Genomic DNA, 22,723 nt, shown 5'->3' with positions numbered 1-22,723 from the left:
GAGCATCTTTTCATGTACCTGTGCCATCTATATGTCTTCTTTGGGAAAATGTGTATTCAGGTCTTCTGCCCATTTTTTGAATTGAGTTGTTGTTTTTGTTTTTTGATATTGAGTTGTATGAGATGTTTATATATTTTTAGATATTAACCTCCGATTGGTCATATCATTTGCAAATATTTTCTCCCATACTGTAGTAGTCATCTTTTTGTTTTTCAGTGCTTTCCAAAAGCTTTTAGGTTAAATTAAATTAAATTACATCAGTCCATTTTTTGCTTTTATTTATTTTGCCTTAGGAGACTGATTCAAAAAAAAAAAAAAACAAAAAACAAAAAACAAACCCTACTATAATTTATGTCAAAGTATTCTGCATATGTTCTTTTCTAGGAATTTCATTTTCTTGGATGTTACATTTAGGTCTTTAATCCATTTTGAGTTTATTTTTGTATATGTGTGAGAAAGTGTTCTAATTTCACTTTTTTACATGTGGCTATCCTGTTTCACCAGCAGCACTTATTGAAGAGACTGTATTTTCTCCACATATATTCTGCCTCCTTATCATAGATTGTGTGTGGGTTTATTTCTGGGCTGTTTTGTTCGGTTGATCTGCATGTGTTTCTGTACCAGTACCATGCTGTTTTGGTTACTATAGCTTTGTAGTATAGTCTTAAGTCAAGGCATGTGATACCTCAAGCTTTGTTCTTTTTTCTCAAGGTTGCATTGGCAATTTGGGATCTTTCATGGTTCTATATAAATATTTTTTTCTTTTTAAGGCCATACCTGCAGCGTATGGAAGTTCCTGGGGTAGGGGTCAAGTCAGGGTTGCAGCTGGAGGTCTACACCATGGCCACAGCAGTGCTGGATCCAAGCCACATCTGTGACCTACACCACAGTTTGCAATGATGCTGGATACTTAACCCACTGAGCGAGGCCAGGGATTGAACCCACATCCTCACAGTCACTGTGTTGGGTCCTTAACTTGCTGAGCTACAATGGGAACTCCATATAAATTTTAAGATTATTTGTTTCAGTTACGTGCAAAATGTCATGGGTGTTTAAATTGATTTTAGCCACCTTGCTAAATTGTTATTTTAACTCTAATATTTTATATATTATATATAATAATATTATTATATATTATATATAATATTAATTTATATTCTAATGATATTTTTGAATTTTATGAATATAATCCTGTACTAAAAAAATGAGAATTTCGCTTTTACTTTTTAATTCTCAGACCAGTGTTGTCCAATAGAATTTTCCATGATAATGGAGATGTTTTAGACCTGCCTGCCCTACCCAGTGTGGCAGTCACTAGCCACATGTGGCTTTTGAGGCTTAGTAATACTAAGGAACTAGATGTTTAATTTAATTTTAAATTGCCATAGAGATCTAATGACTACTGTATTGGACAGCACAACCTAAAACTATTCATTTTTCTTGCCTTTTTGCACTGGCAACCTCCAGTACAGTGTTGGATAGAAATGGCAGTGGCACACATCTTTGTCTTATTCAGGTTTTTAAAAATTGTTAATATTTTAAGTAACTTTTCAGTGGTGCCATGAACATGTAGATCTTGCCTTCCAATAACTTGTCATTTATCGTGTAATGACCCTTCACATCAGGTCAGTAAATTGGCCAACAGCCATCTATTGTACATTTCCTTTGTCTCTTGGGCCTGGGAAAAGAGAAATGACCCTTGTTTTGGGGTAGTCCCTGCTCAATGGAGGACAGGCACACTTAGTGTCTCATGTTTGTGTACCCACAAACTACATGGTGTACAGTCCTATAGTGTTGTGCATTCTCACTAAATACTATTATTAAACAGATAAGAATTAGTATTCTTCAGTGTAGACCTTCCTGGTGGGAGTCAGTCACGTCCTGATTTCCATGTTGCTGTGAGTGCTTCGAGCTGGGAGGCCTCTTGAGAATGACTTTCAGGGTCCATGATTGACTTGTTCTTCTAAATGTCCTTCACAGTTCATCATCATCAACTTCTGCTTGTGGGTCTGATTTTTGAAAGCCGAGAGTGTGAGTCATGGAAAGTAGGATGGATAAAGTTTGGTTATCACTCTGGCAGTGCTGCTTTGGTCAGAAGGAAGCGGTTTTATCCCTGAGGTCAAGAAAGCAATTGCCTTATGCAGCTCTTAAACAATGCTGGAGATTGCCTTCATTCAAGTATCAGTTCTACCATTTATTAGCTGTATAATCGTGAGCCAGTTGTTGTGCCTCTCTGAGCCTTACTTTCTGCATCTGTAAAATGGACACAGTTGTACCTACTTCATAGTCATGAAGACTAAATGAGGAGTTTCCGTTGTGGTGCAGCAGAAATGAATCCGACTAGTATCCATGCAGATGAGGGTTTGATCCCTGGCCTCGCTCAGTGGGTTAAGGATCTGGCGTTACCATGAGCTGTGATGTAGGTTGTGGACGCAGCTTGGATCTGATGTTTCTGTGGTTGTGGTGTAGGCAGGCAGCTGCAGCTCGGATTGGATCCGTAACCTGGGAACTTCTATATGCTGTGGTGCAGTCCTAAAAGGCAAAAAAAAAAAAAAAAAAAAAAAAAAAGACAGAGAGAGATCCTAATGAAAAGTGCTTAATGAGAATGAGGATTGGGGTGAGTAATATTATTAGCTGTTACAGACCTGTCTCATTTTCTTTGGTCACATTGGGAAGATGTCACATAACCCAGGATAGGAGATTGTACCCATATGACAAGGAGTGTGTTCAGTTAAGGCTGTCCTAGTCAGTGGTTGACCTAAGGGTCACATAGATGGACTAAATTTGTTAGTCCTCAGTTGGGTCCTCAGCTTTAGTTAACATAAGCTGACTGGCTACTGTGTTGCTTATCATCTAAGGCAAAACCCTGGGGGGAGAGGAGGCAAGTTGAAAGCCTGATTCCTTGGCAGTGGTGCTGGGTGAGGAATTTGCTGAGGACTCCAGTTAAGGCCAAATGCCCAGTGTCTTGTGACTGTGGGGAGAAAAATGAATAAACTCACGTTCTTTATATTTTGTACTTCAGAGACATACTTAATTCATGTTTCTCTCTTGTGGAGGCCTTTCCCTTGGGTAGAGTAGTGGGGGGTGGGCCATGCGCCTTCCTTCCTCCACCGAGCAGCCCCAGGGCCGGGGTGCAGGGCAGGCACATTCCTGTGAGTGTATGTTGCCCAAATTCAGATTCACTTTAGGAAGGGAAACATGCCATGCATCGGCACCAGCCACAGACATTTGGCCAAGGAGCCCACAATTGCCAGTGTCCTCAGAGGGAGAGTGGGCATGTGATCACGCTCACCACGCTTCAGGGAGGCCAGGGTCTTGGATAAAGTCCACAGCCCTCGGCATGACTTTCGTGGCACCTGCCTGCCTTTCCAAACCCCTGTCTTGCAACTGTCTTTCTCCTCACTGCCCACTTCACAAGACTGAGCCACTTTGAATGCATCTCACACTCTCCCTCTCCATATGCTGTTCCTTCTGCCTAAAATACTTTTCCTCTTCCTTCCTCTGCCTCCCTGGCTGTCTCCTGACTGAGGGAGGCTGTCTGAGTTGATCTCACAATCCCTGGTATAATAGCCAGTTATAACATCTCCCCAGCTTGAGTGAGGGTGGCAGCTCAGTTCTGTGTCCGTCTTGCTCACTCTTACAACCTGCGTCGGGCATAGAGCCCAGTCAGTGTTTATTGAGTGAATGTTGGGGCTCAGGCTTTGCCCTTGGGGGATCCCACGCCTGACCCAGGGCAGGCTTGCTTTCTTCAGGGAGACCTGCCCAGTGTCTGGTGGGTGTTACATACCAGGCGGGCAAGGCAGGCAATAGGACCTTGCTCTAAGGGACTCTTCATTGTTTTCTGTTGATGAAGTGTGGGTTGGGGTTCATGCCAAAATATGCCCACGAAATACACTTCCATTCTTTGGTGCACTGGGTACCCCTCCTCTCTACACGCCTTGCCCCAGCATGGCCTCTTCCTTAAATGCATCTAGGTCCTGCAATAAAGGGGTCACTTTGTGTGGGTCTGAGCACCGCCCCGGAGGGTCTCCTTTTCAGATCAGATTTCAAGGCCCCTTCTGCTTCCTCTCCCCTCAGAACACTGGCCAGGCCACTGCTCCACACTGCCCTCCTGGGAGAGGGTGAAGCAGATACCCTTGGGGAGGAATGTCAGGGAAAGAGTTTGTGCATTTGGTTCTTGGAAAAGGGAAATGTGTGTAGACCTGGGTTCTCCAGTGGGCGGTCTGCTTGGCCATGCAGAGCGCATGGGGAGGCAGTTCCTTTCCCACAGACTTTAGAGGCACATCAGCTGCTTCACTTTGATCTAAGCAAGGGCCCAGTAAGAGAGCCACTGGGGCCCATCCCACCTCCTGAGTCTGGACGCAAGGAAGCTGGCTGCCCAGCTTCAGCTTGCCATCCCCAAACCCGATTTCTCATGGTGCAGCCTCAGTGCGGCACTGAGTGCCATGCTGCTTTACCAAGGGAGGGGTGCCATGGGCTCGGCACATCTGGGAGCACCTGGCAGGTCATGACTTTTGAGTTGGAGCCCTTAGGTCTGAGATGCAGGCAGGATGAGTGAGTGTGTTTTCAGTTCCCTGTCCTGGGGTTTCTCTGCAGGTCTATAACTTGACCCAGGAGTTCTTCCGGCATGGTAAACCAGTCAATGCTGAGAGTCAGAACAGTGTGGGGGTGTTCACCCGAGAGGAGGTGCGAAACCGCATCAGGGATGACCCTGATGAGCCGGAGGCCACCAAGCGCCTGAAGCTCGCCATGATCCAGCAGTACCTGAAGGTATCTTTGCCATCTCGGAGCTCTCTTGAGTACAAATACCAGAGTGAGGAAGACTGATCCTGGGGAAGCTGGGTCCGAGGAGGGCGGCCTTGCCCTGAGGTCCTGCTCCTGCCCCTGTCCAGCCTTGGCGGTCACCTGGCTCCCCTCTGGCTCTTCCCACAGGTGGAGAGCTGTGAGAGTAGCTCACACAGCATGGATGAGGTGTCCCTGAGCGCCTTTGGGGAGTGGACTGAGATTCCCGGTGCCCACCACATCATCCCCTCGGGCTTCATGCGGGTTGTGGAGCTGCTGGCAGAAGGCATCCCGGCCCACGTCATCCAGCTGGGGAAACCTGTCCGTTGTGTTCACTGGAACCAGGCCTCAGCTTGCCCCCGGGGCCCTGAGATTGAGCCCCGGGGTGAGGGTGACCATAACCATGACGCTGGGGAGGGCAGCCAGGGTGGAGAGGAGCCCCCCGGGGAGAGGCAGGACGAGGACGAGCAGTGGCCGGTGCTGGTGGAGTGCGAAGACTGCGAGGTGATCCCCGCCGACCACGTGATCGTGACCGTGTCGCTGGGCGTGCTCAAGAGGCAGCACGCTAGCTTCTTCCAGCCGGGCCTGCCCACCGAGAAGGTGGTGGCCATCCACCGCCTGGGCATCGGCACCACCGACAAGATCTTTCTAGAATTTGAGGAGCCCTTCTGGGGCCCCGAGTGCAACAGCCTGCAGTTTGTGTGGGAAGACGAGGCTGAGAGCCGCACGCTCACCTACCCGCCCGAGCTCTGGTACCGCAAGATCTGCGGCTTCGATGTTCTCTACCCGCCTGAGCGCTACGGCCACGTGCTGAGTGGCTGGATCTGTGGGGAGGAGGCGCTGGTCATGGAGAAGTGCGACGACGAGGCGGTGGCCGAGATCTGCACGGAGATGCTGCGGCAGTTCACGGGTGCGTCCTCGGCCCTGCTCTTCCAGCCTTGTACCATCTGCCCTCCTCCGCGAGACCCCTCTGCGTCTCCTGCGCCATGTGCTAGCTAGCATCCCTGTGGCCAGGTCGCAATGCCGAGGTGGGTTGCCCAGGGGCAGAGACGCCTGAAGGGCGCCACGTCTTAGCCTTGGCTTCTAAATTGCAGGCCCTCCCCGTTTGGAACTTGAGACACTCAAAACCACAGGCTCTGGATTTCTTCTTTCTAAGGGCTGATGGTAAAAAAAACTCAGACATCACCGCAAAACCGCAGATTGCCCATTTCCTACTCATGTTGTCTGGCTAGGAGATGGATTTGCGTGTGTGGTTTTTTTGTTTTTTGTTTTTTTTTTGTCAACTCTTTTAGTTGAACGTCCTTCCTCCCCTATCCCAGAAGAGCCTCCCAGGAACCCCTGGTGTTGGAAGGGGGAATGTGATTATATGGGATGTTTATCAGATAGCAAAGTTAAGACCTGCAGAGAGGAGATGTCTTGCTGGGAGTCACCGGGAGGTGTTGAGGGGTACACAGCTTAAATCCCAGCCTCCGCACTCCCTCCTCCAGGCCTCCTCATAGCAGCCTGGCCTTCTTGGAGCCCTGGAGGTAGAGTGAGAGTTGTCTGCTCAGGGGTGTCTTCTGGGTGCAACCATTTCTGACCCTCGTCCCCTTGGCTTTTCTCTCTCCCCAATAGGGAATCCCAACATTCCAAAGCCTCGGCGAATCCTGCGCTCGGCCTGGGGCAGCAATCCCTACTTCCGGGGCTCCTATTCGTACACACAGGTGGGCTCAAGTGGGGCCGATGTGGAGAAGCTGGCCAAGCCCCTGCCGTACACTGAGAGCTCCAAGACAGCGGTGAGTGTGGGTGTGCTGGGTGCATAAGGGGTGCAGGCTGATGGGATCTGTGGCGGGTGAGGAAGGGTATTTTGTATGTGTGCTTTGTCCAGGGGGCGGAGAGGGAGGGGAGTGTCCCCTTGGGAGGGCCAAGGCAAGATAGATGGAGCAGCTCCCATAACAGAAGAGGAAACAGGAAAATGTGCCCTTACATCGGGGAGAACAAATGGAATCAAATTGAGGTGTATCACATACTTTCCTGAGGTTATAAAAAAGGAGCCATTTAATGCTGTGCTGTCCAATATGGTAGCCATTAGTCACATGTAATTTAACTAAAATTTAAAGTCATAAATATGACATTTTGTTCTTTAGCTGCACTAGTCACGTGTCAAGTTTGAGAGCCACTTGTTGCTTGTGGTACCACTTTAGAGTGTGTCACTATAGAGCATTTCTGTCATCGTGGAAAGTTCTTTTGGTCAGCACTGACCCAGTATATTTTATTTATTTTCCCCTGTATGTTGTAGAAAATAAGACTGAGAATATGGACCCACCCCCAAATTATATCAACTATATAATAATATATAGAAAAAATAGTGAATCAAAAAGAAATTATCTATAATGTACTTCTCCCATAAAGTAGATTTTGAGTTTCCCCCACCAAACAGACACATACAATAAATGTTAAAACCCCAACAGAATTATATTTAAAATAATTCTTTGATGTAATTGGTGAAGAAGATTGCAGTCAACCAATGTGTGTTGTGCTTGCCCTGGCGGTGCTCCGGGGCAGAGAGGAAAAGGCCTTCCCTGCCGCTACAGCCATCTTCCTGAAAAGCACACCATCTCTTGTCACCTGCATCACTTAGGACTAGTGCATGTAACAAAAAGCAAAACAAAACAAACTGTGGTTTAAACAAGACGGAAGTTTCCTTCTGTCACAGAAAAGGAAAATCCAGAGGTAGGTATCGGGGCCCCGTGTCATTAGCCGTGGCTCCATCTTCCAGGCCACCCTGTGGTCCAAGAGGGCTGTGGAGGCTGCTGCTCTTGCTCTCATGTCTGTGACAGGTTCCTGGGTAAAAGAGGTGAACCCCTGGGCTGAGTCAGTGTCTCTCAGCAACAATGCTGATTGGCTAGAACATAATCACATGACTCCACCAGCTGGATGGGAGTGGGCCCAGTGAAAAGTCAGGACTTCTGTTACTGAGGAGAAAGAGAATGGATGTGGGAGGAGGCAGCTTGCCCTCTGCCACAACATGTGCCCCACTTTCAGTTTAACCACCTCTGCAGGTTCCTTGTTGGTAGGTTAAAACCTCACTACTCAAGGTGGGTGGTCCATGGACCAGCAGCACCAGCATCAGGTGGAAGCATGTTAGAAATGGAGATCTCAGCCCACCCAGACTTGCTGAATTAAAAACTGCATTCTGCCTGGGTCCCTAGCGGGTACCTTTGCACATTCAGTTTGAGATGTACTGGAATAAATTCCAAACTCAAGCTCAGAAAGCAGGCATCCGTATTTTGCTGGGACCCCACCTAGACAGCCTGCTTTCTTGAGGCCCTGACTGTACCAAAATTCTCACTGTCTCCTAGGCAAGGCCTGCTTTGGTGCATTTTTGCTCCCATTTCCCTTTCTTCCTGAAACGTCCTTTACCTGTTTATCCAGCATATTCCAAGAAGAAACCCAAAGGTCCTGTCCTCTGGGAAGCTTTGTGTGATTCTGCTTGGCAATGGGCTTCTTTTCTGGGCTCTCAGCCTCTCGCCCAAACACCCATCATGTCACATATGATGCCATTTAGTAATTGGATTTCGTGTCTGGCTTCCCCACCAGCAAGGAAGCTCCTCAAAGCAGCTGCCTGGTCTCCTTTTATCTTCCAAGTGCCCAGAACAGTCCCTGGAACCTAATAGGGGCTCTATAAAGGTTTGTTAAATTACTGCCTAACTGTATCGAGTGCTTATATTCTTTCAGGTTCTAAGTGCTTTAGATATGTTATTTCACTTGATCCTTACAACCACCCTAAGAAGTAGATGGATGGTATAAGGCCATTTTGCAGATGAAGAAATCAAGGCTTAGGGAGGTTATGTCATTCCCTGAGTTCACTAGTAAGAGGCACAGTGAGTCTCTGAAACTGTGTAGCCAGGACTCATAAAAGCCTCAGAGCAGAATGGATGGAGGCCTGGATGTTTGGGGAAGAAGCAGGGGAAGACGGGCAGGTGGGATGGGCAACTCCTCATCCTGTGGAAACAGCAAAACCTGCATCTCAAGATGGTTGCTCATTCCTCTCTGACTTGTAGTATGGATCGGGGGGGGGGGTTCTGGGGCAGACAGGTAGCCTTTCTTGCTCCTCCACCTTCACTTCCCTGTCCCCCTGCCCAGCCCATGCAGGTGCTGTTCTCGGGTGAGGCCACCCACCGCAAGTACTATTCCACCACCCATGGTGCTCTGCTTTCTGGCCAGCGTGAGGCTGCCCGTCTCATTGAGATGTACCAAGACCTCTTCCAGCAGGGGACCTGAAGGCCTCCTTGCTGCCGAGCGTGTTCCTTAAAGAACCACTAACTCGTGACTGCCAGCCCTGCCCCTTGCTGCTGTGTATGCCTCGTTTCCTAATCCTCTGTAGAATGGATTTGTATCTTTTGTAGAGCTAGACACCTGACTGGCTTCAGACCTGGCCCTGTAGCTTTTCCTTTTCTCCGTGCTGGGTGGTGACCAAGGTGGGGTCCATTGATTTACCTCTGTGCTCTGACCTCTGACCTCCCCCCATGCCTCCCCTCATCTCTGGCCTTGTTATTGTAAGTGCCTTCAATACTTTGCATTTTGGGATAATAAAAGAGGCTTGCCCTTCCTATGCTCCTCAGCTTCTCTCTTCCATTTTTCTCAGTGGGGTATGTGTATGTGTGTGTGTGTCATCCTCTTTGAGGGAGGGGATGGTAGGGGGAGCTGTGGTCTGGCTGTACCCCCACAGGGGAAGGTGCCTGCCTTTACTGAATGGGCATTTTCTCATCCCAGTCTGTCTGTAGTTGTTTCCTTCCTGCTGGTGAGACCCCTCAGGGGTAAGGGCCCCTCCCTGCCCAGCCCCAGCTCCTTCAGGACAGGCCTGAGTCTGCCTGCTGGCCATTTACCGGATTTCTCAGAGCCTCAGTGGGTGATATGGCCACATGGAGTGAAGGTGAGTTTTATGAGAGGGGACACCTGCTGTTGCTCCCTGCCAGGCTCTGCTGTGTTAATTATTAACAGTGTCACTTGGCCACAGGGCCCTGGTCTGGCTCTTGGGGTGGCTGCTCTTGACTTCTGGGAAGGTGGATACCTCCAGCTTTTTTTTTTTTTTTTCCTGAGTGAACACACACAGATACACCCCTTATATACCCACACACACACACATCACTCCCACACAGATATACCACTCCACACCCTTACACCTGTACACAACTATACCTACACACACACATACACACACGCGCGTGCGCGTAAAACCTGAAAGAACATGTAGTCATTTTCTTACTCCAGATTTCTAGTGATAGGGCTTGAATTCTGTAGCGTCGAGGTGTTGGGTGGTGGAGAAAGTGATGAAGAGCCAGGTGTGCCCCCTGGTCTAACTTAGGTTGGGCCCCCTCCTCAGAAATTTAGGGCACTGCCCTTGGTAAGACTTTCCATCCTCTCCCCGCTCACCTCAGGCTGCGCTGGAGATGCCCACACGTAGGCATAGCCCTACACCCTCCCTACACCCATCTGCATGCCCCGTCATCCTCATGGAGTTTATGTCCGGGATTCATATTCACCTGATGTGTAACTTGAAAGAATTGTGAGTATATATATTACATTTAAAAATTTTTGAATCGAGTATTATCAGTGTAGTTCAAGCTCAAAAATCTTAAAAGGATACACTGAGCCATCTCCTCCAACATCCGCCCCAGTACCATTGCCATTCCCTGTGTTATTAGTACTTTGCGTGTCCATTTCTAGATAAATCACTATACATATATACCCTTCTCTCCTTTTTATACAAAAGTGACAAAGTATTCATCCTGTCATGCATTTTGCTTGTTTTAGTTAACAGTGTATCTTGGAGATCTGTCCATAACAATACTTAGACAATGTAAATTTGGATCTTACTTTTAGTCAGAGTGTCTGTCTCCTTCCTGACCAGTTACTTTGCAGGAAGCACCTTTTAGTAACTTTTGCCTTTGGAGGCACTGATCCAGCTTGGACCCTCTGCATGTGCTGGATTTTCCCCACTAACTGTGGTGGGACGGACAGAAGTGGCCTGTCACATAAGTAAGGGGAATGAAAGTGATATGCAGAGTCTCTGGATCACAGGTGTAGGAATTTTAAAGAACTCTATGAGGGTGAAGGACCAGAAATGTTTATTTGACAATTGCATGTTGGGGAGCTTTAGGTGTGGGCATTTATGACAGTCAGGAGGGTTGTCATAAAGGCTGGGTGCAGAGTCTCTTAATTTGACGTGGATGCAGCTCAGGCTGGGGAGGGTGATGCATCCCAGTGGGGAAACCAAACCTCTGAGAGTTGAGAGTTAAGAAATGTGCCTAAGTAGGTGATGATGCAGAGACTTGATCCAAGGTCTGTTGGGTGCTACAGCAGGCTTATTCTAGTTATTGTGTGATTAGAGGAAGAGGCTGGTGCCATAAAAAACAAAACATCAAACCACGCCCCCCCCAACCTGAGGCCATTACTGGAGAAAGTAGAGCTGCGTATAGCTACCCTGGGAGACTGTGTGGCAGAACCCTACCAAGCTGCCCGTGTGCCTGCCAGCATCCCCACTCGTGGGTATACATTCAGAAGAACCAAATGCATATGCCTATAGAAATAGGTACCAAAGACTAGATGTACCAGGGACACAGGATGAGGTCCTTGCTGTAACTAGGTTTCTGAAATAGCTGTGGCATCGACTGAGACTCAGAGGGCTCTATCAGAGGTATCTGATATGGCATGCTAAGGCTAACACCCATGCCAGCACCTGCTATACAATTCCTGCCACCTATGGGAGGTCACTCCAGAGTAAGCTTCTTTTCCTGGCACTGGAGTCTAGGTAGAATTGGTTGCATGGTTTCTTGTGCTGTGGGCATCAGTGAATCCACGGGCATGGTTGTGGTTTTATGGAAGCTTCAGGTATGTTCCTTCAAGGAGCCCTGGTACTTGGCAGGTACTGTCGCTTTCCATGTTTGCTGCTCTAGAACAGGTGAGCAGTATTAGCTCCCACTTCATGAAGGTCACTTTGGGATGCCTGCCTCACCACAGCAAAGGGAGGAGTGAAGCACTCCTGGGTTACATCACCCTGATTTGCCCGGGCCTGTCCAGTTGAACCCAAGGGTGATCCCAAAGTGCAGAGTGAGGTGGGCTGCTGGTTCACTTCTAGAGAACTGCCTGTCTAATTACTGGTCTGCCCAACATAATGGTAGAGTTGCATGAAGCCATGTGTTCTCATAATGACCGGCTGGGGTGTTTGTCTAGGCTACTCTTAATTTGTGTAGGATAATCAAATCTCAACAAACAGGAGGAGTTGTGGCCCTGCTAAGGTGGCATCCAGGACATCTAAGCTCACGTTAGGTATTGCATAAAAGAAACGGAGGGTTGGTCACAGCCCTGCTTCGTTCACCTGGAGATGATGGATATGAAAGCTAGCTCTTGCCTCCCGTGACTGTAGCGGTGGTTGTTGAACACCAATTTTGCAGGAGTGTTCAATCCCTGGCTCTCTGTTAGGGGATCCAGTGTTGTCTCTGTAGTGGCTCAGATTTTCTTCCTGGCCTGGGGACTTCCATTTGCCAGGGGTGCAGCTGAAACAAATAAAAAAAACCCAAATGTCAGGCATATCTTATCTCAGGGAGCTCCATTCTTGAAAGCATTTTTGACCTGTTGGATTGGGTGTTCCTCCTCATTTCACTGCAGAACCTGTTACTTACTCCTTTTGTCTTGGACTTGTCAGCTCCCCTTCTCATGTAGGGAGCACATGGACTCACACAGCATCTGTCCACGCCCAGTTAAAGGCCATGATCAAGACCTGATGCCTCATAGCTCCTGCTTCCCACTTGTATGCTATTTCAGGGCCCTATCCAGCTACATGAGCCATTACTTTCCCCCTTGCTTAGTTTGGGTTAGTTTTTTTTCCTTTTTATGGCTGCACTTGCAGCATATGGAAGTTCCCAGGCTAGGGGTCAAACAAGCTGCAACCGCTGGCCTGTGTCACAGCCATAGCAACATGGGATCTGAGACTCATCTGTGACCTATGCTACAGTTGTGGCAACACGGGACCCACTGAGTGAGGCCAGGAATTGAACCTGAATCCTCATAAGAGACACACGCACACAGAATGTAGGTTATGGTGTCCAAAATAGTGCCTAGTGTCATAGGTTATCAATGAATCTTTGCGGAATGAATGAGCAAGTCAGTGAAGAAGCTGAGCTGCGTGGTTACCCCCCAGACCCCGCCCCACCCCATGCTGGCCAGCAATCCAGCTGGGCTTCCCTGCTCAGCTCTCCTTCAACTCTGACACTTCTGCTTCTCCACCAACTGTCAACAGGCCACATGGTCTCCTGCTTCACAGACAAAATAGAAGCCACCTGGAGGCAACTTCCTTGGCAAATCTACAAACTACCAGCCTGCATGCCCATCATTTTAGACCTTCCCCAGACTCAACACCACTTGTGCATCCCATGCCCCAAACTCCAGGACCCTGCTCGTCCTTTCCTACCCCCATTCTCTCTACTCCATCCTTCCCACCTGCCTTTCAGTGTCCTTATGTCTTAGCCATCACCAGCCCTCATCTAATTCCCATCTTTCCTTGCCTCTCACACTAGTATTGTCTACACTTGCTCTCTCTGCATCCTCACTATCCTCACCCTGGCAGTGGTTGGTGGGGTTCCTCCAGCTGCAGAGGCAGACACTGGAAGGACTAGGTTTGTGTTCCCTTTCCGTGGCTGGGAGAGGGGAGGATTCTAGGTCTGTGGAAAGACAACCTCATGGGCTAAACCACATCCTCTGGTGCCATCTGCTGGCCATGTGGGCATGCTTCCTTCTTGTGCAGAGACCATCTGTGTTCTGGATTCTCTGAATTTTCTGAATTAAAAAATTTCAATATATCATAAAAAGTACCTTTAATTAATGTTTAACATTTTAATAAAGTAATATTACAACTTATTCTAGAGTATTATTTATTTTTCATTCTTAATCTTTTGTAAAAAGAGGCCTTATTGGCCTTCAAGAGGAGACATTTTCTCTTCCATTCATTCATTTACTCATTCCTTCTTTTTTTTTTTTTTTTTTTTTTTTTTTGGTCTTTTTGCTATTTCTTCGGCCGCTCCCACGGCATATGGAGGTTCCCAGGCTAGGAGTCCAATCAGAGCTGTAGCCGCCGGCCTACGCCAGAGCCACAGCAACGCGGGATCCAAGCCACGTCTCCAACCTACACCACAGCTCACGGCAACACCGGATCGTTAACCCACTGAGCAAGGGCAGGGATCGAACCCGCAACCTCATGGTTCCTAGTCAGATTCGTTAACCACTGCGCCACGACGGGAACTCCTCATTCCTTCTTTTGTTCATCTTTATATGCCAGCTTCTGTGCTAGAAAGTTTTAATTATGCTTTAATAATTTTACTAAATAAATAAGAAATACAAACTTATTTTATCCCCCAAGTAAATCTTGACTGTATGATTTCTTTTTTTTTTTAAATTTTTTGATGTTTATTTTATGGCCCAGGATATGGTCTATCTTGGTATATGATCTATGGTGCTTGCAAAGGATGTGTATTTGGCTGTTGTTGGGTGGAGTGTTCTACAGGTGTTGATTAGATACTGTTGCTGGATGGTGGTGTTGATTTCCTCTATATCGTTGCTGATTTTCTGTCTAGTTCTATTAATTGTTGAGAGAAAAGCTGAAGTGTCCAGCTATAACTCTATCAGCTTTTTTTTTGTTGTTGTATCAATAGACTTCTTTTCTTTCTTTCTTTCCTTCCTTCCTTCCTTCCTTCCTTCCTTCCTTCCTTCCTTTCTTGTCTTTTTTGGGCGGCACCCACAGCATATGGAGGTTCCTAGGCTAGGGGTCAAATTGGAGCTGCAGCTGCTGACCTACACCACAACTCACGGCAATGTCGTATCCTTAACCCACTGAGTGAGGCCAGGGATCAAACCTGCGTCCTCCTGGATCCTAGTCAGATTCGTTTCCACTGAGCCACAATGGGAACTCTTGTATCAATAGACTTTTATAAGAACAGTTTAGACTTACAGAAAAAGCAAGTATATAGTCCCTGCCCCCTTTCCCTGTTATTAGCATCTTACATTAATATGGTACACTTGTTATAACCAATTAACCAATATTGGTATGTAATTACTAATCAAAATCCATAGTTTATTCATCTTTCCTTAGTTTTCACCTAATGTCTTTTTCTGTTTCAGAATTCCATCCACGATACCATGTTACATTTAGCCATCATGTTCCTCTTGGTTGGGATGTTTTCTCAGACTCTCCTTGTCTTTGATGATCTTAACAGTTTTGAGGAGAGTAGTCAGGTATATAGTAAGGTGTCACTCTATTGAAGTTTTTCTGATGTTTTTCTTATGACTAAACTGAGATTAGAGGTTTTTAGGAAGAAAACCACAGAATTGAAGTGCCGTTTTCATCTCATCATATGACCTTTGCTGAAATGGCCTTTGTCAGGTTTCTGCACTGTAAAGTTATTCACCTTCCCCCACCCCCCATCCCCGCTGTCTTCTTTGGAAGGAAGTCACTTTGCAGCCCACACGTAAGGAGTGGGGATTACGCTTTGCTCCTTTAGAGTTTCCACATAACTTATTTGCAATTCTTCTGCACAGGCAAATTGTCCTTTCTCTTCCCTCCCCCTCCTACATTTATTAATTTGTTCAATCAGGATAAATTATATCAGAATGGAGTTACGAATTTTTTTAGGGGGAGGGCCACATTTGTGGCATATGGAAGTTCCCAGGCTAGGGGTTGAATTGGAGCTGCAGCTGCGAGCCTATACCACAGCTATAGCAACATCAGATCCAAGCCACATCTGCTGCCTATACCACATCTCATGGCAATGCCAGATCCTTAACCCACTGAGCAAAGCCAGAGATCAAACCTGTATCCTCATGGATGCTCGTTTCTGCTGAGTCACAACAAGGACTCCTTGATTTGTGGATATTTATTTTACACTTTGGATTATAATCTAATACCATTTTATTTTGTTGTTCAGTTATTCCAACTTTGGTCCCTGGGAGCTCTTTCAGTTTGCTCCTATGTCCTTTTGATATAACCCCTATCAATGTGTATGGGTTTTTTTCTTTTTTTCTTTTTTGAAGATTTCCTTACTTTCTGGAACTATAAGATGCTCAAGGCTCATCTTGTATATTTCCTCCTCTGTCATCAAAACAACCATTTCTCCAGGGAGCCCTGGTTCCTTTTTTTTTTTTTTTTTTGTCTTTTTTGCTATTTCTTGGGCCGCTCCCGCGGCATATGGAGGTTCCCAGGATAGGGGTTGAATCGGAGCTGTAGCCACCGGCCTACGGCAGAGCCACAGCAACGCGGGATCCGAGCCGCGTCTGCAACCTACACCACAGCTCACGGCAACGCCGGATCGTTAACCCACTGAGCAAGGCCAGGGACCGAACCTGCAACCTCATGGTTCCTAGTCAGATTCATTAACCACTGCGCCACGACGGGAACTCCATGGTTCCTTTTTATAGGGCTTGTTCTAGCTTAAAGCAAAAGCTAGATTGGTGTTGCCATTTGTGGTTGGTAATGGCAGAAGCGACCTCAGTTCTTCACTTCTCTCTGCTTTGCCATGTGACCTTGCATCTCCTCTCAAGAGGTTGTCATGGACTGCGCTGTGTCCTTTCAAATGCATGCGTCAAAGTCCTAACCCAGCTCCCTGGGTTTTTTCAGCAAATATTCAGGATTAAGGATTATTCAGCAAATATTCCATCACTTCCCTCTTCCTCTGGGAGCAGAGTATCTTTTCCTACCCCATTGACTTTAGGTTTGGCCATCTGACTTGTTTTGGCCAACAGAATGTAAACAGACGTGATATGATAGGAGCAGACGCTTCCAACGTGTGTACACAGTTGGGTTTGGTGTCTCATGTTCTTGCCATTTGTCATGACAACAGGCCCCTGATTGCTGATGTTTCAGGGAGAATGTGGAGAAAAGGAGACTAGATCTGAGCCTATAGAAACCTGGAACCAAACCTGGGACCTGCAGACAGACACATAAGCAAGAAAAGCAAATGAATCTAGGGGTGGCTTGTTGTGCAGCATTACTATGGCAATAGCTGACTGATACACCTCTCTATGGGGAAAGTCATCCAGCTCAAGAGGGATATTTCTAGGCACTGGTGGGTGATAGAGGGAGCACTGGCCCATAGACTGGGAAGCCACCCAGGCTGCAAGAGTGGGCCTGGCAGGAATAGGCCCAGGGACTCAGATGCCCAGAGGATTCATTTCATGGCTCAACTCTGGCTCAAGGAGCTGGAAGGACAGAAGCCAGAGGCAGTTTTTTTTTTTTTTTTAAGTTCCGTTCAACTGAGCAAAAAAATCTATCCACCACTGACCAGTTCTCAGCTGAAGAAGAACTTTGTTCTAAAAAGTGAGGGCTGCTGCTAGTCCTCTTCCACCAGATGGAGCTGCTACTAGTCCTCATCCACCAGATGGAACGCTGAGAAGCTACAACATTCTGTTCTACCCTCGGATCCCTTCTGACCCAGACCCATAAGCCAGTCTTGAAGTCCTTGCTGAACGTAGAAAGTTCCTGCAGGGAATCAGGAAGATGGGGGAGGGGGTCACTACTGTGTCCTCTGCTGCTTGGACAGCAGTTCTTGGGCAGTAGCACAGCGGCTGGGGGTTCGATGACTGTGCTCTTCTTGGGGTCAGGAGTGGGCAGCGGGGGACTGTGTGGCAGAGAGGGTAGAGCCTTTTCCTTACCCACCCCCAGCCAGCAGTGCCTTGATGCAGAGGGGTAGAACCCTGGCCGGCCTTTTAATTCTGCTTGCTCAGCTCTGGAGTCCCCACTGTTTGCACATGGTTGACCGATGCCTTTCCTTTTCAGACCTGTCTTGAATGTCTATACCCCTTTTTACGTCTTTATTGGTATTTTAAGGAGGGGGGGGGTCTTATAATGGACCAGATAGGATGTCACTTAAGTTGGAAGTGTCTGTCCTTGATTTTAAAAGAAATTTCCTGAGGTGCTGTGGGCTCCTAATAAGGGAGGCAAGACTAGACGGTAGCTTGGGATGGCACACCAGGCGTGGGTGCAGCACATGGAAAGGCCACCTCCAGAGTCTCCCTCTTTCCATCAGTCACCTGCACTCAGGCCAGGACCCACTGACTTTTGCTTGGACTGTTGCAGTCACTACTCTCTAATTGGTCTATTTTTTTTTTTTCTTTTTTAGGGCTGCACCCAAGGCATATGGAGGTTCCCAGGCTAGGGGCTGTATCAGAGCTACAGCTGCCTGCCTACAGCACAGCCACAGCAATGCCAAATCCAAGCTGCGATCTACTCCACAGCTCATGTCAATGCCAGATCCTTAACCCACTGAATGAGGCCAGGGATCTAAGTGGTCTCTTTGTGTTTTGTTTTTATTTTTGATTTCAACACAACAGCCAGAGTGACCTGTTCACCCTAAGTCAGAGCCTGTCACTTTTTCTCAAACCCTCATTAAGGTGCCACTTGACTTGGAGGGAGAGCCAGGCTTGTCCCCTACTATGCCTGGCACCTCCATTTCCCACTTCTCTCCTTGGCCTGATTTGCTCTGGCTACACTGCCCACTTGGCTAATCTGAACACTCCAGGTCTCCTCCTATGTTAAGACTTTGCACCTGCTGTTCCCTCTGCCTGGAATGCTTTTCCCCAGCGATCTGCATGGTTTACTTCATTACCACCTCAGGCCTTTCCTCACACATCACCTTTTATCTGAGAACTCCCCTGGGTTCTCAGTGTAAAAGTGCAGTGTCCCCCATCCTCAACACTCCCTGTTCTCTTTTCCCATTTAGTTGCTTATCACCATCTACTATATATTTTGTTTATGTTATTACCCATTACTTCTGTTTCTCCTGAAATTAGAACTCCATGGAGGCTACACATTTTTATTTTCCATGAATGTATCCCCACCTACTGGGCACAAAGTACGTACTCAGTAAATATAAAATGCATGCATTGGTCAGTGACCATCGCCCGGCCATTTGTTATCGGTTGAAGGGTACTGGCTGGTTGAAATATCAGAGGTCACCTGGGCCCCATCTGAGCAGGTGCAGTTCATACCTGGGGTTGGAGGAACACCAACTGCCCAATCTGTAAGAGGCCCAGGTATCTGGCTCTTGTAGGCTTGCCTACTAGGGTGACTATGAGATATTCCCTAAGAGTTTGGAGGACTGGCCTCTGAGGTTTCCAGTCTGAAATGGACCCATGATAAATGAAATTAGAGACAAAGTGAACTTAAATGCAGAGAGTAAGACAAAAGACTGGGAGTGAAGCATGAAATGGGAGGATGGAGAGGGATGTATGATGGAAACAGGCAGAATGCACTGGGAGGTGGAACCCTGGCCTGGGGACTGACCCCCATGGTTGGTGCACTAAATAAGTGACCTTTCCCTTTAACTTCCTGGCTTTGCCTCTGAACTCACTAAATGGCTTTCAGAACACAGCCTGGCTTCCTGTCATGTTCGTTTATCATCATGATGATGTTGGCTTTTGTGGTGAGTTATAGTTCCCATTAAAAATGAGCACGTTGGTTTTGGGCTTGTGAACTTCACATCCTAGTGAGGTAGGCTATCTGTGTCACCTTAGGTGCTTAGGTGAGACTGGTAACTGTGGAACTCTGACCAGCTCCATTTTCTAGACCTATAATCCTGAGGACTAGCCGCTTGCCTGGGCATAAGTTCATTGAGCAAATCAAACCCCATCAAGCCTTTTGGGGGCACAGCTTTTGTGGTGTCCCACTTTTTTTTTTTAACCAGTCTTCTTTCAAATCCCACACATTTGGTCACTTTGAGAAAATGTCGTTGAGGTAGAGGGCTTCCTGAAAAACCTCTTTGCGTTAGGTTTCTGGTGAAACTCTCCAGGGGAACTTTTAGTTCCAGGGGAAACTCTTGGCTTACACTCTTGCAGATCAGAGAGCTAACCCCGGCTTGCAATGTGGTGATTGGCCTACGTGACACTGAGCTGCCTGCCCAATGGGTAAACCATTGCTTCCTCCTGCTTACCAGAGTCCTGATTTTGTGCAGGAAAGCAGTGTGCCCAATGGGAGGCAATGATCCCTGTTGCCCTAAAGCAGGGTCAACAACGTTTTTCAACAATTAAAAAAAAAAATTAGGCTTTGTGGGTCAAGAGGTAACTTTCTTATATCCGTCATGAAATAGTGTCTATCTCTCTTTTTGGCTTCACCCACGATATGTGGAAGTACTCGGGTCAGGGATTGAACCCAAGCCACAGCAGTGACAATGCTGAATCCCTAACCGTTAGGCCACCAGAGAACTCCATGAAATATTCCCCAACTGCTTAAAAATGTAAAACCCATTCTTAGTTCATAGACTCTACAAAGTCAGGTGGTGGGCTAAATTTGGCCCACGTTCCAGACTTCTGCTCTAAGCCAATCACTGCATCCTATTTATTTTACCAGTTTCCCCTCCAGGGTGGTCATGGCACACAGTTCTGGCCCTTAAACGACCTAAGTGGAAATGTGCTGGGAAAGAGTGGTTTGGGGCAAATTTTATTATCTTGATAAAAGGAAGCAGACCCTTCTCCTTTTTTTCTCTGCCTTGAATATGAATGTGAGTTGTGGTGCCATTGATCACAGTGACACAACAAAGAAGGTAAAAACCAACCCATCAGAGATTGTGAAGCAAAGATAGAAAGAGCTTAGGTGTGTGACTGACAATGCCAGGAACTATCTGCTTTACCACTTGTCAAGTGAGAAAAATAATGACCAATGTTTAAGCTGCTATTGATCAGCTTCCTTATGACTTGTAGCTGTATTTTTAACTGATCCAGCCTGCTAGAGATGTGGCCTTCAATCTTGTCTCAGGAATGGGGGCTGAGACACCTGTGGTTTCTGGCAGAAGAGAAAAAGGTGGCTGTAAACAGCATGGTGGAGTCACATGAATGGCAAACTCCTGGACAGGCAAACTCCTGTCCACGAATGTCATGGGTGAGGTCCTCCTCCAGGGCTTCCTTCCCTCCAGCTCATGACTCTAAAGGCTCAGCCTGTTGTGGCCCCAGTTCCTGGATTTCTTCTCCTTCTTTTATTTTTTTGTCTTTTTAGGACCCCACCCATGGCATATGGAGGTTCCCAGGCTAGGGGTTGAATCAGAGCTGTTGCTGCTGGCCTACGCCATAGCCACAGCAACACGGGATCTGAGCTGCATCTGCCACTTACACCACAGCTCATGGCAATGCCAGATCCTTAACTCACTGAGCCAGATCAGGGATTGAACCTGCATCCTCATGAATGCTAGTCAGATTCACTTCCGCTGATCCACAACGGGATCTCCCTGGATTTCTTCTTGATTCCAAATTCACCCAGCAATTCCTGCTTCATTCTTCTCCAGACAAGGCAATTTGAGGCCTGGGTCCTATGCAGCATTCTTTTTGTTTCCCTGCTCCCACCAAGGGCTGGTTGGGGGAAGGGAAGGGAATGAACGCCAGGCCAGACCTGCAGCTCCCCTTCCCCAAAGGCCCACCCCCAGCACCACCTGGTCCACCGGGCCCCCCAGAGAGCTATTCTGAGCTGAGAGGCTGCGGGACTGGTTTAGCCTTTACAAGCATCTGGTTTTGTGCTTCACTGGAACCATAAGAAAAAAAAAGGAAATTCCTTTCCAAGTGGACAGTGAACATGTAACCCCCTGGGGGTATGACAGGATGGGAACAGAAACAGGGTCAGGAGGGCTTTGAGGAGTTGGGGGTGTGACAGGTCATTGAGGTCCCCAACCTTTCCCCAGGACATGTCAGCACCAGGAGCAGGAGAGACTAAGGGACTGACTTGCATTGGTGACTGTGGTGGTGCCGGCAGGGGAAGGTGAGGCTCTGGGTGGGAGCGGTAGATGGGCTGCAGGGTGCGTGGAGCAGATGTTTCTGCAGAAGTCCAGGGTGCAGCTGGCTCTCTGGGCTAAGGAAGGATACAGGCTCTAGCCCCTTGGGGACTGGTGGGACCAGGTTGGGGGAAGGTCATGCAAAGATGGTGATGTTAGCCAGCCATCACGTGGGTCCTGGGCTGGTCTCCCAGGAATGGGTCAATGGGCCAACTCCATTGATCCAGAGTTTAAGAATACTCACACCTAGCCCTGAGCAGCCCTGGGACAGACAGCCCACTTCCCCGTGGGGGTGAAGCTATGGATTCTGTCAGTGGACTATGCCAGGATGGCCCTTAGTGGGAGCTACTAGAGAGGCTGAGGATGGCTCAGAGCTTAATTCTGAGCTGGGGGTCTTGGAAGGAGGTCTTGGGAAGATGATGGGGAGTGGAGAGGGTGGGTAGGCTCAGGGCCTCCAGGGCCCTGAAGCCTCAGCACCAGTGGCCCTGTCATGCCTGCATGGAGTAGAGGATGTGGCTCTGCAGGAGACCAGTGGGCTTGTATTTGGGGTGTCTGGGGATCATGCAGGGGAGGGTGAAAACACACATTTGGAGCTAGAGCCGGACCCTTGGGAGCCATTTATGTACAAGCAGTCATTGAGATGATTTTGGAGTGGATGAGATTGTATGGCAAGTTGAGATAAGAAAGAAAACCCTGGGGACACTTAGAGGCATAGAGAGGCAAGAGACAGAGAGACAGAATGTGGTCAGGGGACCAGAAGATCCCAGGGGCATGGCTCAGGCAGGGAGAGGAATATTTCAGGAAGCAGGGAGCAGCCCCTGGACTGCAGCAGAGACAGGGGGAGGAGACTGGGGAAATGAAAGGTCCCAGGTGACTTGCAAAAGCAGCCCTGGGGGAAGCTGGGACAGAGGTCCTGGAAAGAGTGTGGGAAGCACTTGAGATGGGTGGCAGAAGCCCAGCTAGAGAAGGAGGGTGGACTGGAGCTGAGGCCTTGGGAGGGAAGTAGAAACGAGGCTTTCTAAGGAATTGGGGGGAGGGCAGTTGGGCAAAGGCCAGTGTCCTTGGAAGCTTGGTTCTATCTCTGTCACATCTCACAGGACCATCCTCCTTCCCACTCAGACTCCCTCCAGGCTCGCCCTGTCCTGTGAGGGCTGTGTAAA

The 22,723-nt window shown here is 47.9% G+C and overlaps 1 protein-coding gene across 3 annotated transcripts in view; it reads left to right on the top strand.

The window, feature by feature from the left end:
* Positions 1-9,386, top strand: part of SMOX (spermine oxidase) — a 39,081-nt gene extending 29,695 nt beyond the window's left edge. Inside the window, exons 4-8 of one of the 3 annotated variants that reach the window (XM_021077213.1) lie at positions 4,597-4,770; positions 4,933-5,692; positions 6,397-6,557; positions 8,362-8,451; positions 8,908-9,385. In XM_021077213.1, the coding sequence (XP_020932872.1) occupies positions 4,597-4,770; positions 4,933-5,692; positions 6,397-6,557; positions 8,362-8,451; positions 8,908-9,045 (1,323 nt within the window). In that variant the 3' untranslated portion in view covers positions 9,046-9,385. 3 annotated transcript variants of the gene reach the window in all.

The sequence above is a fragment of the Sus scrofa genome, chromosome 17, assembly GCF_000003025.6.
Source record: "Sus scrofa isolate TJ Tabasco breed Duroc chromosome 17, Sscrofa11.1, whole genome shotgun sequence".
Lineage (NCBI taxonomy): Eukaryota > Metazoa > Chordata > Mammalia > Artiodactyla > Suidae > Sus > Sus scrofa.
The sequence above is the reverse complement of the archived record's forward strand: the minus strand, read 5'-3'. Positions and strand labels throughout refer to the sequence as shown.